This window comes from Falco rusticolus, chromosome 4 (assembly GCF_015220075.1).
Source record: "Falco rusticolus isolate bFalRus1 chromosome 4, bFalRus1.pri, whole genome shotgun sequence".
Classification (NCBI taxonomy): domain Eukaryota; kingdom Metazoa; phylum Chordata; class Aves; order Falconiformes; family Falconidae; genus Falco; species Falco rusticolus.
In genome coordinates, this window is record NC_051190.1 from 51,270,139 (window position 1) to 51,288,423 (window position 18,285).

An 18,285-nucleotide genomic window follows, 5' to 3' on the forward strand; every position below is an offset into this window, starting at 1 on the left:
TTTCAGTGCTGTTTACTCTTCTGTAAGAATTGGCTGAGTGCTTGCGTTGAGTGGCAGTTCCCCAATAGGCAGATTCTGGAAAAAATCCTTGAGAACTTTGGTTGCATGAAATTGAGTGCCAAAACTGGAATTATTCAGATACTAGGAATTCAGCTGGACCTTCTTAGGGAAGAGACCAAAGGTTTTTGAGCGTATACTCAGAATCAGAATTTTGATTTTGGAACTCATAAAAATAAGTACCGGTGGATAGTTCCTGTGCAGTGTAGTGTGATCTGTCTTTGATCACCCCTAAATGAGTAGACATATGTAACATGGTTCCAAAGTTTTGTCAGATTTTTTTTTTTTAGTTAAAATATCTTCTGCTTGTTTTGGAAACAGTCTGAAGGGGCTTGCTTGTCTTGTTTCCATTAATGTAGTAATTTTTTTTTGTTTGAAGCTTCTGCCTCTCTTGGAAGGAAAACTGTATCTTGTGTAGATATCAAAGCATTGATTTACACAAACTGCCATGTATTTTTGAAGTTTCTTAATGCAGAGCTTTATTCAGTGGTCAGAAGAGAGGAAGAGCCCTGGAATTCCTCTGTATACAACTTTCTGTGTTTGCTTTAAGACTTTCTGCCCTTAACTGATGTAAATATAGCTGTTAAGACCCTTCAGTATCCATTTCTGTTCAGGATGAAATATTCAGAAATCTACCCCTTGAGAGAGAATGTAGAAAGACTAGGAATGTGATGAGAACAAAACTACTAAGCATGAGCTGCTGACATAAACACTGAGGAGTCTTTCGGTGTCACAGCCACAATAATAAATACAGAATTACAACTTACTACTCTTGCTCTTGAGAGTTGTTTTTCATTTGTTTGCAGTTTGTGTGCTGGCTCTGCCAGCAGCAGTTCTCTGATCAGTGTGAATGCTGGAGAGAGATTTGGTAAACAAAACCCACTTAACCTTGTTGCCGTGTTGGACAATACCTGTGTCGCTGCTAGAATCCACCCAGTTTGCAGATGCAAGAAGAGCAAGCTTGTCTAAGCTACATCAGTGTCTCACTTCAGCAGGAAGGTAAGTGAAAGCTTTGCCATGTGGTTACTAAACTCAGCTGTGTATTTATTTAGAATGTGTGGTTTCATTTTTAACAAAAACTATCATAATGTTGGACTCTGGTTTTAGTACAGCATTTTCAGAGCACTTTTCTAAAATTAATGTAGAATTTTAGAAGAAATTCCCAGATATATTAAAAAGGCCACGAGTTCTCTACATGACCGTGGTTTAGAAACTGATTCTATGTTTCCATTCTTAAAAGTCAAGTGGTAACAATGACCAGAGTATACCTCAGAATTTAGCATGGGCAGCAACATTCTAATACTTACCTTTTGGGGTTGATTACCTTGGAATTGTCCAGGGAAAACTAATCACCAGCACCCACCCAAAAATAACACCCCAGAAATATATAATCTTAGTGAAGACTTGCAAGCTGGTGTGTGACTGAGTGCAGCTGGTTGTGGTTATTTGAAGGCTGAGCTGAAATCGGCACTCCTTGGACACCTAGCTGTGAGTTACCTGATGATTAAAAGATGTTTAATACAGTAATTATGACAAAGAACATGTGTGGTAGCATCCATCAGTGGACAAGTGGTAGTTCGTTACACCACTCGTATCTTATTTGCCTCTTTGTAGCCTTTTCCTCATACTGGTTTACGATTAACAGATACTTAACAAGCTGCAGATCTAAGACAAAAACGATTCTAAGTTGTGTTACTTTTTCCTGGTCTGATCTCTGCAGGCCCACACAATGAAAGCCAGATGATTTCAAAGTCTGCTTTAGGCTGTAGGCAAAAGCATTATTAATGCTCCCTCTTCTGGTTTGACCAATATCGTAGAACCTGATACATTGTTGAGGAAGGGGCACTGGGTCTTAGCCACAGCATGGGGAGAAGAGGCTGAACAAAGACATCAGGGCTGCTGTGGTGGCAGCTAATGCTGTAAAGAGGCAAGTGAGGAAAAGTGACAAATAAGACAATATTGGTCAGCATGCTAGATGCTGCTGGTGGGGGATTCATCTAACCTAAGTTTTCAGTCAAGTTTTTTGGAAGCATTCAGAGCTACAAAAAGCCTTTAAGGAAGAACAGGATGGGAAAGAAAAGGCATGAAAGTGAAGTTTTAGAAAGAAAGTGATAAAGTATTACGGCTTCACTGGAGTTGCGGAGGAGCAGCTCTGTTGGCTTGGAAACACTTGTAAAGAATCACACAGAATGTGTCCCTTAACACACTGATTTATTTTGGTAAGGTAGTTCATCCATGGTCAGAAGGAGAAACAACAGCCTGTGGCAGTACATTGCATGCTGTTTTAACATTGATCCTGGCACCTGACTTTGTCACCCTGCAAATCTGCTGCTTGGTTATGGGTTTGGGTTTTTTGGGTGGGGTTTTTGTTTTTCCCCAGTTGTGCTGGGGAAAGATTATGCTAAAGATGCTTTCCAGTTTCTCAAAACTGGCTGGCATTGCTTTTCTAGTGAATGGAAACTAGTGTACCTGCGGAAAGCAGACTGGAGATACTGGGTCTGAACTTCAGTTGTACTTAAACCTCTGAAGCATGTTTCCCTTTTTAAATGTTTGGTCTCCTTTCTTCCACTGGCTGCTGAAACATCTCACTGTGAAGTGCAGTTGTGAATGGCCCAACTCCTGCATCCTGTGTAGCTGCAAAGGCTCTGTCCAGACAACGCCATGTCCTTGGAAGAGCACATGGCCCTCCTGGACTCTGGCTGCCACCACATTACTCCCTTTTTCTCAAGGTGAGTAGATCACATCTTAGAACATTAAAGAGGATCCCTTGCTGTGCCACAGCCCTCTTTGCTCTTCCTCCTCACATGCAGAGAGGTTAACAACATGCTGACGGTGTTGTAAGAGTGTTTTTAGAGGGTAACAAAAACTGTCTAGTGATGTTCTGCATCATAACCAGACGCATCTTCAGTCCAGGTGTGCAGTCTGTGGAGACTTCTAAGCCTAGGGAACCACGTTGTGTCTTCGCCTGCATCCGAGGCAGTTGCCATCTCTAGTTTAATGTGAGCTAGATCATTTCTTGAGGATCAGCTCTGTGTCTTCTGCAAGGAATATTACAATGCTGGAGGCTTGCAGAACAACTGTTGTAAGTTCCTGTTAAGCCCCCACCCAGGAGGGCTACTTAAAAGACTGAAAATCAAATGCTGATTTTGACAGGCTGTGGGGTAGTTGCTTGGTAGACAGCTAGCACCAACTTTGAGTGTGAATTCACTGTTTGAGTCTTTGTTATTCCTAGTTCTGTTTAACTGAAGGATGATAGTGGCTGTAGCTCTGCTAGTGCCTCTAACTGCAGAAGAGCAAGAATGTGCACTAAGGAGTTTTTGAGTAGGTTAAGGGACAGTGAGGAAAATACTTTTTCTGCTGTGCGACTATGACAGCATCTCTGTAAAAATATTTTTATCATAAACACCCCTCAAAAGTATAAGCTCATCTCTACTCATTAACTAACAAGGCAAACAAGTGCCAAGTAATATGTAGCTGGATGTGATTCAGGTTAGCGTAAGGGTGAGGAAGCTCAGTGGCAAAGTGTCTGGTCCTGGCTGTAGGACTGTAGCTGGCAGAGGGCCAGGGCAGAGGCTGCTCTTTCAGGGGACATGCTCATCATGTTCACTCTGTCACAACACGCGTGGGCAAGAGAGCCTGTGATCAACCACACTTACTTTAGTTAGCTGTGTCACTTCCTCCTTTTGCTGAAGTACTAAGAGGTGTGAATTGATAACAGTGTGTATGCAGTGTTGTGTGTATGAAAAGAGGAAAATTGTGCTTACTGAAGTAACTTGGTTCTTCTGATTTCAGGCAAGCCTCTCCACTTGCACTTTGAAACCTTATTATGAGAGGACAGATTGCACAGACTGCTGAGCCATGAACTCAAGACTCTGAAGATGTCCCATTTTGGAAAGAAACAAGATCCAGCTACTGGCACGTTCCCAAAGTTACACTCTTTGCTCCTACTTGCCTCCTGTAAGTTAAGAAAAATGGAGTTTGAGATGAAGTTTAAAAATTAAACATAGGCTTTTAATCAATAACCTGAGGACAACCAGTCAAGGCAGAGTGGAGAAAGCAGCTCACTGTCTTCCAGTGGAAGATAATTTGAACTCTCTCCTATAGTAATGTTTAAGTGACTGAGTCCAACATCTTACAAACTACAGAATTTGTGATGCCCTTGGCAGGACACAGAAATACTGGCCTCAACTAAGTTTTTAAAAATAAATAAACCTTGCAGTTCTTTGTGTTTCTTTCAAGGGAACAAGCAACCCCCAAAAAAAGCTTTTATGAACCTTTATTTGGAATCGGAGCAGATATGCCAGAATTTTGCCAGGCAAATGCTTTTTTTTTTTTTTTTTTCCCCTGCTGTGATAGAAATTGCTCTTCCAGTTGTATGCTGCTCTTAGTTTTGCAAGGCCTAATTTTTTTCATCAGCCCATTAGAGTTGATTATTTTTTTTTAAATGGTCTGCAGTAGTTTAAGAGAAGTGACAGAAGACTCAAGCCAATTTCCAGGGAGGAAGAGGGAAACCCAGCTAAAATACATCCTAGTTTTTAAATTAAGTAGGGTTGTGTTCATTTGGCTTTCTTTAAAAGGCATGGGTTTATGCCAAATCATTTTTTGAAAGTAACATAATGGCAGACTGCAAGCTGGCCATGTTCTTGATGTTCTTATGGGACACAGTTGCTGCATCTGAAATACATTTTATGTTCTGTGGTTCCTGATGCAAACTATCATGAACCAAACCAGATGGTGTTTGGTTTTTTCACCTACTCAAACAAACAAAACCCTTGAAACAACTTTGATGTTGAAAGTACATCAGCAGCCTCAAGTTGTGTGTTTGGCCTTAACAATCCGAGCTACAACTTGATTTAATGGTATCTTTAATCGGTCTGAGCTGAGTTTACTTAGCTTTGAATGGGGATGGATGTTGTTTTTGAAGAGAAGTGTTCTGGACTTGCCATCCTTCCAATAATCAGCTCTGGATGTAATGAGGGTAGAACAAGCAGGTGGTTAATGTTGAATAGATGTGACAAACACTAGAGGATGCTTGAATAACACGCCAGTATAGATTCTGTCAGCTGGTCAGCAGCTGTTTGACTTGTAACAGATTTATCTTTCTATACCTCCTTCCTTTTTCAAATACTTAGCTGCAAGGCTACACAAAAAACATTATTATTTAAGGACAGCATGCGTGGGGTGTGTAGGTATAGACACCTACCATGAAGAGTATGTTCTAATGGATGGTGGAGTAATGCAGAATGATTTTTTTTTTTTGTATATTTTTAACTTTCAAAGACCCTCGCAGAACTAGATCTCTCATTTGTTCTCCAATGCCAATGGTTGCTCTGCTCTGCTCCAGGGTGGGTTTGGTGACCTTACGGGAGTGGCAATGTCACCAACGAGTCTTAAGTCAGTGACTTCACCTTGGTTTTCTGTCCATGTTTTATTAGCAGGTTCATTGTTTGATGGGAGAAAGCAGCCTGAAGGAACAGCCGGTCACAGCTCTCCTGCTCCCAGTCCTCAGACACATAAATACAGTTCTTCATACCGCCCACTGTCCTTGTACCCAAAGACCCCTTCGGCCACTTCTGCCAGCCGAATCGCTTTCACTGGCAGCTCAGCCATGGTGAGTTGAAACAAAAGCTGCAGCAAATCAATCTAAGCAAGGAGGAGTAGCCTTAGAGAGGAGCTGGGGGATGTCCGCTTGTGTTGCCCCTTGCAGCTGGAGGATAGCAGAACTTGAGGAACTGGAGCCTTTCAACTAAGCGGACTCTGAGGTAAGAAAAGTTTTGTCAGTGTCTCAAGTGTCTGTAGCCATTCTGAGAACAAGCAAATGGCATGTTAGTAGCTCTAGAGTCTTTTCCAGTTAGTAAATTCTGCCAGCCCAGTAAGCAAAGTTGCTCTGTGAAGTGCTGTTCAGTTCTGCTGGTTGCAGCTGCATGTGAAGCCAATGAAAGGCCAGCAGGGCTGAGGCTTGTGGTGGCATGTCGGCTGTTAGGAAAGTCAGCTGTGGGTCACTGCTGCTTGCTGCAGGCAGAACAAACCCCTTCATTGTTGTGATTTAATGCCCCTGGCAGCTATTTCTGTGGTGCATACAACAGCCTGCATCTGTCTTCTGACAAGTCAGGCTGACAAACAAGTTCCTAATTCAGTACATCATGAGAAGTATGAAAATGAGGTAGTGATAAGATGTGCATATGCTGGTTCCCAGGCAGTTTGGGCTGAAATTAAATTCAGTAAAATTACTGAATATTACTGAGTTCTTAGAGTAGGCTTGGCCTGCAGGCAAGACTTCATGCTCTAAGTACTCAGGCAGGACTTCTTCCTAGTTGGAGGGCAGTACTTCTGATGAGACATACTCCAGTCATCACTCCAAATACTAAGATCTTGAATGAGCCTGCTGGGATTCCTGGGCAGCAGCTACTTCCCATAAGTGAGGAAGCAGATACTGTTTGTCCTAGCAGACACAGGTGGCTTTATTTGTTCTTAATTTTAAACTGTGTAGAGATTTTCATTCAAGAAGTTCCTTCTAATTGAAGAAATCAGTTTGCTCATATAGTTAGTCTGTTACATAATAGAAGCAAAACTGATTAAAATAGGGCCTAGTCAGCAGGATAGTAATGCAGCATGTCACAGTCCTGTTAAAATAGCTTCACACTAAGCTCAGGCTCTTGTGTTGAAAGCTTTGTGTTAACTGTAGTACTTTATACTTTTCCCAAACATTTTTCCTCTGGCATAATAAATTTGACAGAACTTACGGCTATGGAGATAATTTTTGGTTAATTTTCTGCATGTCCCTTTTTATCTGTTGCCTGAACAAAGAACAATCTATTCTGTGGCCAGAGGTACACATGTTCTGTTTGCATGGGTAAAAGCTGAATATTTCTCTGCCTTTCCTTCAGTAGAGCAGCAGTAGGTCTGTCTCTGCTCTCAAATTTTGAGAGTTTTGTACTTTTGATATCCCTTCCTCTAGCAGAGCTGAAATTATCCAATGTTTTAACAAGTTGTTGAGCCGTAGACTGGGATTGACAGGTCATATTGTTAGAAATCCTTGCTTTTGGAAAAAGGCCAAAATAGTGCAGTCACACTGAGGGAGAATGCTGGCGTACCTCCAGGTAGCTTTGGCTGTAGTGGTCATCTGTAGTAGCTGGAATGTTTTTTTGGTTTTATTGTAATTCTTTTCAAAGTTTTAATCTCTCTTAATGATAAGTTGTTCTCTCTGTGCTCAGTATTGGTAAAATGGACAGCGATTGCCCAAGAAGCCCTGAGATGCTCCTTGAAGACATGATAGGAGAGAAAAGGCTATTTAGTTGAAGTACTAATTGGGCAATATTGTATAGAGGGCATAAAGCTTACATTTTGCGCTGTACAGTGATCTTATTTTTATTTGGGTTTTCTGTTATACATAACTGACTGTTCTCCAAATACTACTTTGCTTTAGGTCTTCCAACAAAGCAGACAGCTGATGGGCTGGGCAGCCTCAGACAGCATCTCCTGTTACTGAATTCAATTGCTTTCATCTGTGTGTGCACTCTTCTACTGGCTTGCACAGCCCTGAGACTTGCAACAGTTTGTGGTCCCTCTCCATACACAGTAGGACAAGACTGGCGCTGTCCTGCAGCGAAGGTACCAGTTCTTCCCTGGAAATGCTTGATGGAGCAGTACAGGTGAGGTTATATTGAACAAATGTCAGCTGTGTTCTTTTCTAAGAGACAGTTTTACTGGTATGTAAAGTAGATTTTATGAAAACTACCTGAGCTTCACACTGTGAAAAAGACAGCTACTTGTGTGCCTGCTGAGGCTTGGGCTGGCTAAAGGATTCACAGTGGGACATATTCTTCTTCTTTATGTCAGTTTCAATCATTCTAAAATAAGTAATATCAAATTCTGGGTCAATTATTCTAGTAGGTGGGACTGAGTCACCTATGTGACAGTGAATAGTCTCAGGCAGTTGCCCACATCGCGGGGTGCTGCTTTGGCAGAGGGAGTTTACTCTGTTAAAGAGTAAATTCTGATACTGCCAGAGGAATTGAACTTCCTCTTGTCCTTACGGATGATCTTACAAGCACAGTCTTACACTTTGCACCCGATCTGTCCTTGGTTTGGGCTGAAGTGCACAGCATTTACTTTGGAAGCCTTTTCAGATAATGAAACGACAAAACCAGAGGAATGTCAGTGGAGGTGGCAAGGCAGTTGTCTTGATACCAATGGAAAGCTGAACTGGTGAACCTGGAAGCACTGTGAGTAGCGCAGTGCTGATTGCTCTTCAAATTCAGCTTTGCTTTGGCATCCTGACAAGCTGAATCTGCTGGTCTTTCAGCAGATTGGCACAGACGGGGAGGAGATGGGTATGTTAGAATTCTTAGAGTACTTGATGGTAGGCTTTTAATTTCAGCAGCTTCTCCCTTCTCTTGTCTTTGTTCCACAGAATGTACAGCCTTGGGAGCCTTGCATGTTTCCACTTTCATATTCTGCATACCTACCAAGGTCTTCTCCAGCACTAGAATGACGATGGCCATGACCAGGCTGCCTTTCAGCCCTGGGTCCCTGGCAGTAAGCAGGGCATCAGGCTTGCCTCTGTGGCACTGTCATACCCAGCTTCACAGGGATGTGGTTTTCAGACACACATCTGCAAGTAGACAGCAGTAGAAGTTTCAAAGAGTTTGTGGTCTGGCACTGCAACCCAGAGAAGCTCATCAACCATGATAAACCTGACCTGTGGCGTGTATGAAGTTAGCTACGCATGCTGTGGTGTCAAAAGGCTGTCCGCTGGACTGGTGCAGCGGAGCACCAGGAGTGTGGCACTGCCAGGTGTCAGACCTCATTTCAGCAGCAGATGAGGAGATTTCTGGATCAGGAGGGGTTTAGGCACCTGATGGAGCTGTGGTGCCAAAGGATAGTGCTTTTTAGCAAGACCAATTTCTTGTCAGGTCTGCAAAATGAGGTTCAGCTGCCTTGTCACAAGAAGGTTAAGTGCTGCCACAGACAGAGTAATGCTGGGTAATACAGAGAGGAAGGGAGACATGGGTAAAAGGAATACCAACAGTAGAAAGAAAACAGCATTTTTCAGTCTTGACCTTTACAAAAGTGCCTACCAGGTGAGTACTGGGTCCTTCAGTGGCTAGAAGTAGGTTTCAAGGTGGTGCTTGCTCACTCCCAGATCAATTTCCAAACACTGCAGAGGTCTGAGGAAGACTTGTGATTTTAATATGAACCAGAGACCTGGTGAGGAAGAAGGAAGGAGAAAGCTGCATGGTAACTGCAGCTTTGAAAAATTAATCTCAAGTACATGAAAGTCAGGTTCCCCTTGCCCTGCATAATTGAAGTTTTGTAACTGCTTCCTTCAAAAAACTGCAGCTCCATGTCATAACACACAATTGTCTTGCACTACCCTATCTGTAACAACATTGCTGTAACAAAATTGATACAGTTTGCTGACTTTGTATCTTTTTAGATAAGTTTGCTCCTTGGAATGAAGACATTGTCTCAGGGATTGTGGTAACAAGCCACTGGGAAGCCATACAGCTGAGAAAAACCTGCATTCTGTGAAAGGGACCTCTAGCTGGTGGCTGTTTGAAGGTGAGCAGGGTGGTGAGCTGTTTTCAGGGAAGGAGCTTCAAACCAGATTGCCCTGATTACATGTCCCAACTACATGTATCAGAACTAATACTGCTAATAAGGGTAACTTGAATCTGTATGAAGGTGACCATGAGCCATGTTCCAGCCTTGACTAAAACTTCTCACTTGAAAATAATTAACTTGCACAAAAGATGTTTTTTTCACATTCTAGAGCAGAAAGAAAAATAACATTCTTACTACCAGTTCATTAGGGAGTATACTAACTTCACTGTCTTTCAAAACTGTCTTTGAAGTTTGGATTTCTGATTGTTTCGTTGCTTTTGTCATTCTCCAGAAGCATTCTTTTTTGCAGTTATCTGTTTCTGAGTTAGAGTGTTCAGGGAGAATACTTGCAACCTATAGCAAGGCCACAGATGTTTTTGTATGAGGATTGTGATTTTGATGAAGAGCTTTTTGGCACTCTGATAATGTTTGATAAATTGGCAGTAAAATGTCCAGGTACTGCCTGGTTACGTTCCATAAAGTAAATGGCACGATTTGGTGATGCCCTGTGCTGAGGAGCTGGATGACTCGGGGGTTGCCATTCACTGTTGCAGTGGTGCTCCCTTGCGCTGCCCGAAGTCTGGAAACCTGTGAGCTGGGGGCAATTGATCTCATTTGTACCAAAGTGTGTTCAGATGGAGTGAAACCATGGAGAGTTCAAATAGCAAACAAAAAGCTGCAGAGTGAAGTGGGGCACTGCTATACCTTGGTGCAGGTTTCTGTTACTGGTTGTGTGGACCAAGGACTTTGCTGCTGCTTCATTTTGGTTTGAAAAATATGGAAATTGGTGAAGCCCCCAACTTCCATTACTATTTTTTTTTTCTGGAGTTGAATATAGGAGGGAATTATGGAAATGTACTGAATTTTCTTTACTAAAATTTGTTGTATTTCATAATTATATACAGGGGGGGTTGCCTGTTGCTTTTTTGAGTTTTTGTGTTTTGAATGGTTGGATTCACAAATCATTAGTAGAGACTCAGCAAAGCTAAATGTTTTTAAGGAGATGGGGGGAAAATTGCTTCCTAGTGATTCATTCCATTGCGTTAGATATGATTATGAAAAGATAAATAAAACTTCTGAATTTACCTAGCAGTGAAGACTTGGTGCAGATAGGTTCATTATATTTTAAACCACTTGATTTTTGAAGCCATAATGAGCACAGCCTGAATCTGTGTATTTCCTTGTGAGTTGTCTCTCTTCCTCCTAGGCTGCCATCTGCTGTGAGCATTGCAACAGGTCGGTCAGTTTCTAAATATCCATGAGGATACATGAGTACTACCAGCTCCCTTCAGTCAAGCTCTATCACTAACCTGCTGCTTTGTCTTTCTCTAAGGCTGCCTTAAAGTTACATGTAAAACCTTCAGCCTTTCCTCATCAGCTGCTTCATCAAGTTGTGCGCTGTTCCTGCCACCACTGAAGATGATCCAACTGTTTCACTGCTGTGGAGCTACACAAGGCCTAAAACTGCCCGTAGGGTAATTATATATGTCAGCACCCATTTTACTCAATTGCATTTATCCACTGAAGTCAAGGTCTCCATGCAAGCTTCGGCTCGTAAATCCTCTGCTTGTATTCTCAGCTCTCCCTGTGCCTGCACACTCAACTGTCCCCTGAAACAAGCTTATAAAATCCTCACCAGCAACCAGCTAGTCCTGAAGTGCTGGTGGTCATCTTCCTCCTTTGTGTAGCCAGACACTACACCCTTGCTGGCTTTAACAGTGTTCCTGGAATGCCTCTGCTGTCTGAGGGAGGATGTACTTCTGGAATGCAAATGACTTGGTCAGCTGTCCAGAGAACAGCATTTGTGTGTCAGACGTGACTGAAGGTGGCCAGCAGATCACATTCTCAGTGTTCCCAAATCTTGTGAATTTTGGAACACTGAGAATGTGACTACGTCTTGTTTCTTTAGGAAGCTAGGCTAAAGCTAGATCTTCCTCCTTTGGAAAGCACCACATCTAAATCGGGGGTCATGTTACCCCACAGACTCACAGCACCTCAGGTTAGGGTAAGAGGGGACTCTACATTTGGAAGAAAAGGCAGATGACATGAGGTGTTGAAATGCAGGGCCAGAGTAGCAGTCTCCTCATCCTTGGTATCTCATGGTTCTTACACAGCACATGAAATATTTCTTGGTTCTCACCAGATGAATGATTTCATATTTTTCCCTTTAAAGGTCCAGACCAATCCTGTTTCACAATACCTGAGCTATCCCTAACAGCATAAAACTTCACTTAAAAGGGAAAAGGACCAAGGCCATCATCTTTGGTGTAACTGAATCACATTTTTCTTAGTCCCTACAATCATGAAAATCAGATTCTGTGTTCATTTCATTATCTTCTGGGAGCTTTTACAAAACAGCGAGGTGTGTAGTGTTCACTCAGGTACAGCTTCCTCCCTCATTTCCCTCCTAGTCCTGCCTACCTTCTCTCTTTAATTCCTTTCCTTTTTATACTTCCTTCCTGGGCTTCCAAGACAGGAGGGGCATAACTGCAATCACAACTTCAAGAATTTCTGCTCCCAATGTTTTTCTGCTCCTGTGCTGCAGCTGGTGCACCTAGAGCTGCACAAACACACAGTCCTGCAGACCATGTTACGATAAACTCATTGATAAGCCACATACTAGATCTCCCTATACCCCATCTAAAGAATTGTTCCTGATTATGGTATTTTCACTTTAATTTTGCATAATTATATGCTCAAGAGACTTTTGGAGGAGCTGCCCTTTCTAGCTCAGGTATGTTGGCAAATTACAGCTATGCTTGCTGCTTTCCACCTTCTTTTCACATGAGGTATCTTGTCCTCAGTGCTCATCACTGGGTAGGGGAGAGATTCCATTCTTCAAGCTTTGAAAGTTGAGGCTCTCTCAAAGTCTTCCACTTTTTTTTTCCCCACCAAACCATTACTTATTAGGTGTCATGCCTTTGCTTCTGCCTAGAGCTTCAATCACTGCAGGCTGAATGCATGCAGCTGTATGGCTTGAGGCTCCAGTATCAGCACTCCACTACATCCTGTGGTGCCTGATGAGGGAATAAACAGCTTGATCTGGTGCCTGAAGCCTGTGAGCTGTTTCTTCATTTCATTTCTGCATAGGAATGTGAGGGCCGTCTGTCCTACAGCAAGGGGTCAACTGCCTTCAGAAGTACAGGAGGAAAAAAATATTAGTGTGGTGACACATCCTTGCTGCTGTACCTGAGGACGAGCTGTCCTATTGCCTATCTGATGCTTTGCTGTCTGCTGTCCTTCAGATAGAGGAGCAAGTATAAAAGGGCAACACATGTCCACTGTACCTCCTTCCACAGCAGGGAAGTGTTTTCCTATGCAAGGGCAAGCCAGTGCCAAAAAGGTGGCATCAGAAACTTCAGCCTGCTAAAAATTTCACTAGTGCCAGCAGTGGGCCAGGACCAAAAGGCCAGCGTTGCTTTTGAACAGGAAAATGCTTCCCTGCCCCAGGCACCCAGCGCCTCCGGCAGCGCAAGGCCCGCAGGATGACCGAGGGGTGCCGGGGGGGCCCGGAGGGCCGCGCCCCCGGTGCCGCTGTGGGGGGCTGAGCACGGAGGGCCCAGTCGCGGGGCGAGCGCGGCGCTGGCACCGGGCAGGACACCGGGGCACGGGTAACGGCGCTCCGGCCACCCGCGCCCCTGCGCCGCGGGGCTACGACCGGCCCGGGCCGGGGGAGGACGGCGCCGCCGGACGCCTGAGCACCCCGGCGCGGTCGAGGGCAGCGCGGGCCCCCTCACCGGCTCGGAGGTGTGTTTGGGGGGAGCGCCGCGAGCCCGCCCCCCGCCTGAGGCGAGCCCGCGCTAACGGCCGGCGGGGCGCAGCGCGCGTGCGTGTCGGCCGGGGGCGGGGGGGGGGGGGCAGGGGAGGCCGCGCATGCGCAGGGGCCGCGCGCACCGCCCGCCCCGCGCTGAGCGAAAAGGGCCGCCCGCGCATGCGCCAAGATGGCGGCGGGGCTGCGCGGGGGGGGCCCGGCGGGGCGCAGGCGCTGAGGGCGGCGGCGCGGGGGCGGCCCGCGGCGGGACGGGAGCGGGAAGAGGCGCGGTGTGGGAGCGGGGCGCACCGGGCGGCGGCGGCGAGCGGGCGGGGGAGGAGTGGGTTCTCGAGCATGCCCGAGGGGGCGGGGCCTGCGGCGTTCGACGCATGCGCGGCGTGAGGCGGGTGGGAGGCGCAGGGCCGCGGTGGCGGCGCTCGGCGAGGGTAACAATGGCAGCAGCGGTGGCGGCCGGCGGGACGGGGCCCGCGGCCGCGGCGGGGGCGGCCGTGGCGGTGAGCGGCGGGCCCGGTTTGGCGGTGCTGGCCGTGGCGCGGCGGAAGGACGGCGGCCCCACGGGGAAGTTCTGGGAGAGCCCGGAGACGGTGTCCCAGCTCGACTCGGTCCGCGTCTGGCTGGGGAAGCACTACAAGAAGGTGCGAGCGGGCAGGGGGCGGCGCGGGCGCTCGGGGGCCCCTTCCACGGAGGGGCGGCGGGTTCCGCAGCGGACCAGCCCGGGTGAGGCGGGGGGACCCTCCCGGCTTTTGTCAGCCGTGGCCTCGCCGCTGCGCCCGGCGCCTCCTGCCGCGGCCTCGGCGGGCCGTGCCGTGCCGGGGGGGGGGTCCCTGGGCCGCGGCCTCGGCGGGGCGTGCCGGGGCAGGGCGGGGAGGTCCCTGGGCCGCGGCCTCGGCGGGGCGGGTCGGGGGGGGGCTCCCTGGGCTGCGCTCTCCCGGACCCCTCGTGTTCACGCCGAGGCGAGCCGCAGCCCGAACTTTCGTGTGCGGGCAAGCCTCGGCTCAGCTCGCCAGCGTTTCACACGGGTTGCGCTTAAACCGCGCCCCTGAGGTGTCAAGTGTGTTGAAAACAGGAAGAAAAGAAATATAAATAAATAAAAAAGCCGTTCGGGAGCACGTTCCCCTGGGCACGGTGCTGCGCGGGTGGCTCGCAGCCCAGGCCAGCTCGCTGCCGGTTCTCGCTGCTCCTTGCCCTTGTGTTGTTCTTCCCCTTCCCTGTGCTCCCTGTTCCCGTGCCGCCTTTTCCAGTGCTTTTCCTGTACGGCGGCTTTGTAACTTTCTTTCGGTATCTAAGCCTTGAAAAATTACCTGATGTGAACTTTCCAGAAGACAGACACATCTGTCTAGACAGCTTTGCAGCAATCCTGGCGAGAGGATTAGCTGGGGCTGGGCGATATCAGGGGGAGATGCTGGACAGCCTAGCGGTGCTTTAGTCTCTATATTTACCTGCGATTTGTGGCACATCCCTCCACTCGCTGGTGTCAGTAACCCGCCGCCAGGTCTGCCCGTTGTGCTGCGGGTGCCGTTGATGGGATTAGTTACATGGCCGTGCTCTGAAACGGGTGTCTGAGCTGGTCTGGGTTAAAAACCAGAACGTGTTCAGGTGTGTGTTACCAGTCCTTTCACATAGCTTGCTCTGCCACAGCCGCACGCAGCGGCTTCCGCACGGCGGGGTGGAGGTCCTCGTTCAAGTGTGCAGCTTAAGCTATTTATGCTGTTGGGGAAATTGTAACGCAAAAATATATTTCCAGTTTGACAGAGTTTTGGTTGTGCTTCTCCACTGTTTCTAGACTTCTGAGAAGTGTTCTTTCATTTCATAACTGAACACCCACAAGAACACAATAAACTTTTGAAGTAACTTTGAACTGGCATCTGCCGTTCGGCAGAAGAGCGAGTCACCTTCTTAAAAGCATTAACGGTTATTGTCCCTTGCTGTTGTGAATCAAAACTATCTAGACAAGCTGGTTCTCAGCGGACTGGCCTGGCAGGGCCTTTTACGTGTAGTTCTGGAACGGGAGCTTTCATTTTGTGTGCCAAAGAAAAACTCCTTTATTATAATTGGTTTACACAGTATTACTGGTTATAAAAATTAGATGGCTTGATTTATTTCTTAAACTCTAGAAGGTAATTAGAATTGGGCTAAGAGGAAACCTTTACTGGGCAAGTGAATTTCAAAATACTGCTGTGTAAAATCCTTTGGGAAAAACCAGATAATTATTTGTTTGGGGAGGCAAGGAAACTGATGCTATTGGTGTTTAAAGATGTATCCTTAATACTCTAAATAGAAGTGTTAATTCCTTTTTCATGTGTGGCAAACGGACTCTAGTTTACCTTGTGTCTATTTTCATCTTGCTGTAGGGGCGTGACTTCTTTCAGAAAAGTGCATGGTGATTATAGCTGGCTTTTGTGCAGTTTATACCCTTAAAAATGGATACGCCTACGTCTCGGCAGTGAAGTCGTCGGCTGTAGTAGGCGTTGTGTCTGGCTCTGGGAGCCCGGGGATGTTGGGGACTGCTCAGACTGAGTCCCCAGAGCAGCAGTGAGCTTGGTCAAGGATCCAGAAGTCACAATGGGCCTGGAGGGAGTTAGAGAACTGCAACTGCAAATCTTCTCATTCTTGTCTCTAGATTAGGCAAGTCTTCAACTATCTGGGAGCTTTCCATGTCTCTAGGGTAGACCTAAAAAAGTGAGAGGTTTAAGTAGTAGTGTGGAAGACTTGCACTGGATATTGGAAGAACTCGTTGACAGGGAGGAGTGGGCTGCCTAGGCGGTGTGCTGTCTCTGTCAGAAACCTCTTGATAAATTGTTTTAGGCAGCAGTGTGGGGTTTGTAGCCCTGCGTTGCTGTGATGTGGTTTTCCTGGCACAAACCTTTCAGGTCTGGTTTTTTTTTTGGCTAAAGTGCTCGTGGTGAGGAAGGCCCTTCCCTGGATGTGCAGAAAGACGGCATGTGTCAGGAGCTTGTGTTGGGGAGGCTCAGGTGTTTGGGTGGAGGATGCCTGTAAAGACGGAAGGAACACTGGAGGGGCTGTTAGTGGCAACAAACGTAATGACAGAAAACTTAATCGCTTACTCTAAACTTCTTCCCGCTCCCTATTTTTGTGTGCGTGTGATGTAGGGAAGTCTTTCTGAGCTATTTCTCTGCTTTGAGGGTTGCAGGAGGTCGTCTCCTTCTGGACGGCAGTACAGGTGTTTGAGCCTTTCTTCCTTGTGAGTTGGAAATGGGTTTATGCTGTGGTTTTCCAGGCCTGGAGGATACAACGGGCTTTCATAGCATTTGGGTAGGCTAACTGGTGACATCAAGGTGTCCGCTAGAAGCAGAAATTTATAGTTCAAAAGTAAACTGGGCAATTCACTTTTTATTGTATTAATGCTTGGTGATCTCTAATATTATGTGTTGTTTGCATAGTTCCTTTACCATTCAGCAACAAATCGCTCTTATTAAAATGGCTTGTCCTAAACCAGTTATTTCTTGTATTGAAAAATATCTTCCTAAGATAGTTTGGGATTTTTTTGAGTATGTATACGAAGGATGCAGAAACTAGCCTTGGCCTTGCAGCTGTAGTCCCTAAGAACTGTTCCCAGTGTGTTCATTGTGGCCAGTTCAATTTATTGGCCTGTACAAGCTTCAGCTACTCGGTGGCTCTGGAAGCTGTGCCCTACCCTGTGAGACGAGGTTGGAAAACTGATTTTTTGGGGGGCAGGGAGGAGGGCGTTTGGGTTTGCTTTTTAAAGAGCGAGTGGAGCATTGTCCTGTCTTCTAATTCACCATTTAAGATGGTGTGGGCTGCCCATATGGACACCGAACTGTGCAGGGTATGAGGAGGTATCATCGCTTGGAAGTCTGGGTGGTTTGTGGGGTATCTGGGACCTGCTTGCACTAGTAGCAAGTGTAGGATAATAAGTTTTCTTTCCACATTAATGGAGTGGTGCTGTTGCAAGGTGTTGGACTGTTGCCAGTGGAGCATATCTGTTTTACTGCAGGACGATAGCAGCGGGCAGCAGTGTGGAATCCCTTTATGCCCTTCTATTAATAAGCCTCAGCCCGACAGCGAGGAGGGACGAACTGCTTCTTGGCAGCTGTTATGAAATGGCAGTTGTTGCAGCCAGAGATGTCTGTTTGGAGACCACCTGCTTGTTCACTGCCAGCCAAGAGCTGAATTTAGAGGATTTGTAGTTCTCCTTCTGCTGGCTCCGACTTCCCCTGTCGGTGCTAACCTTATCAAGTATTTCTTCAGTGACTGACTTTGATTTAATCTGAGGGAGCATTTTCGCAGTGTCTGCAGCTCTTTTGTGTTCTCGCCTTTAAGAAAGGAACAAGGGTTATAACCTAGATCAAGGTATTTTAATGTTGGTTTTCCTTTCCCTGTTATTCAGTGATCTGAGCTGAAATGTTCTTTGTTTAGGAGAAGGAAAGGATTTGTGCAACAGGGCTACAATGCAGAGCCATAATGTGGTTATTTCAGGTCACTAACCACATCAAAACCAGGTGTATGAATGTCCCTTAACGTCTGTGACAGAAGCTTTCCAGTGCAGCTGCAATGGCAGATCTTGCTGGTGAAGGGCAGTGATTTCCTCTGCTAGTGGTTACTCTCACTTCTTGAATGATTTGAGTTACAGTCTAAGACTTCTGACCATACATCTTTGCTGCTGTAAGGACGTGTGGGTGGGTTTGTATTTCTAATGGACGTGGAAACGGTAGAAAAATCTTTGCCGTGTCAATGTGGCTTTGGTATTTCAGCACTTGAACAAAATCCTCTTATGCCAAAGGTGTGTGTATCAGAACAGAGCATCATTTCTGCCTTCTGGAATTCTCTGTTTAAAAACCTTTATTTGCTGCAGAATCATTTTCTGCTTC

The 18,285-nt window shown here is 46.2% G+C and overlaps 1 protein-coding gene and 1 long non-coding RNA gene across 7 annotated transcripts in view; both read left to right on the plus strand.

Annotated features, from left to right (window-relative positions):
- The window catches only part of LOC119146522, a 28,061-nt gene extending 17,306 nt beyond the window's left edge, over nt 1-10,755 (plus strand). For 2 of the 6 annotated variants that reach the window (XR_005103759.1, XR_005103760.1), the window contains 5 exons: nt 864-2,786; nt 3,850-4,014; nt 5,493-5,819; nt 7,484-7,709; nt 8,471-10,755. This is a non-coding gene — a long non-coding RNA (uncharacterized LOC119146522). The remainder of the gene's footprint in view (nt 1-863; nt 2,787-3,849; nt 4,015-5,492; nt 5,820-7,483; nt 7,710-8,470) is intronic. The other 4 variants (XR_005103762.1, XR_005103761.1, XR_005103764.1 and 1 more) reach the window with 4 other exon arrangements.
- A 3,033-nt stretch (nt 10,756-13,788) lies between these two features.
- Nucleotides 13,789-18,285, plus strand: part of SMARCC1 (SWI/SNF related, matrix associated, actin dependent regulator of chromatin subfamily c member 1) — a 90,635-nt gene continuing 86,138 nt past the window's right edge. Inside the window, exon 1 of the mRNA XM_037384268.1 lies at nt 13,789-14,070. Coding sequence (XP_037240165.1) covers nt 13,804-14,070 — 267 coding nt within the window. The 5' untranslated portion in view covers nt 13,789-13,803. The remainder of the gene's footprint in view (nt 14,071-18,285) is intronic.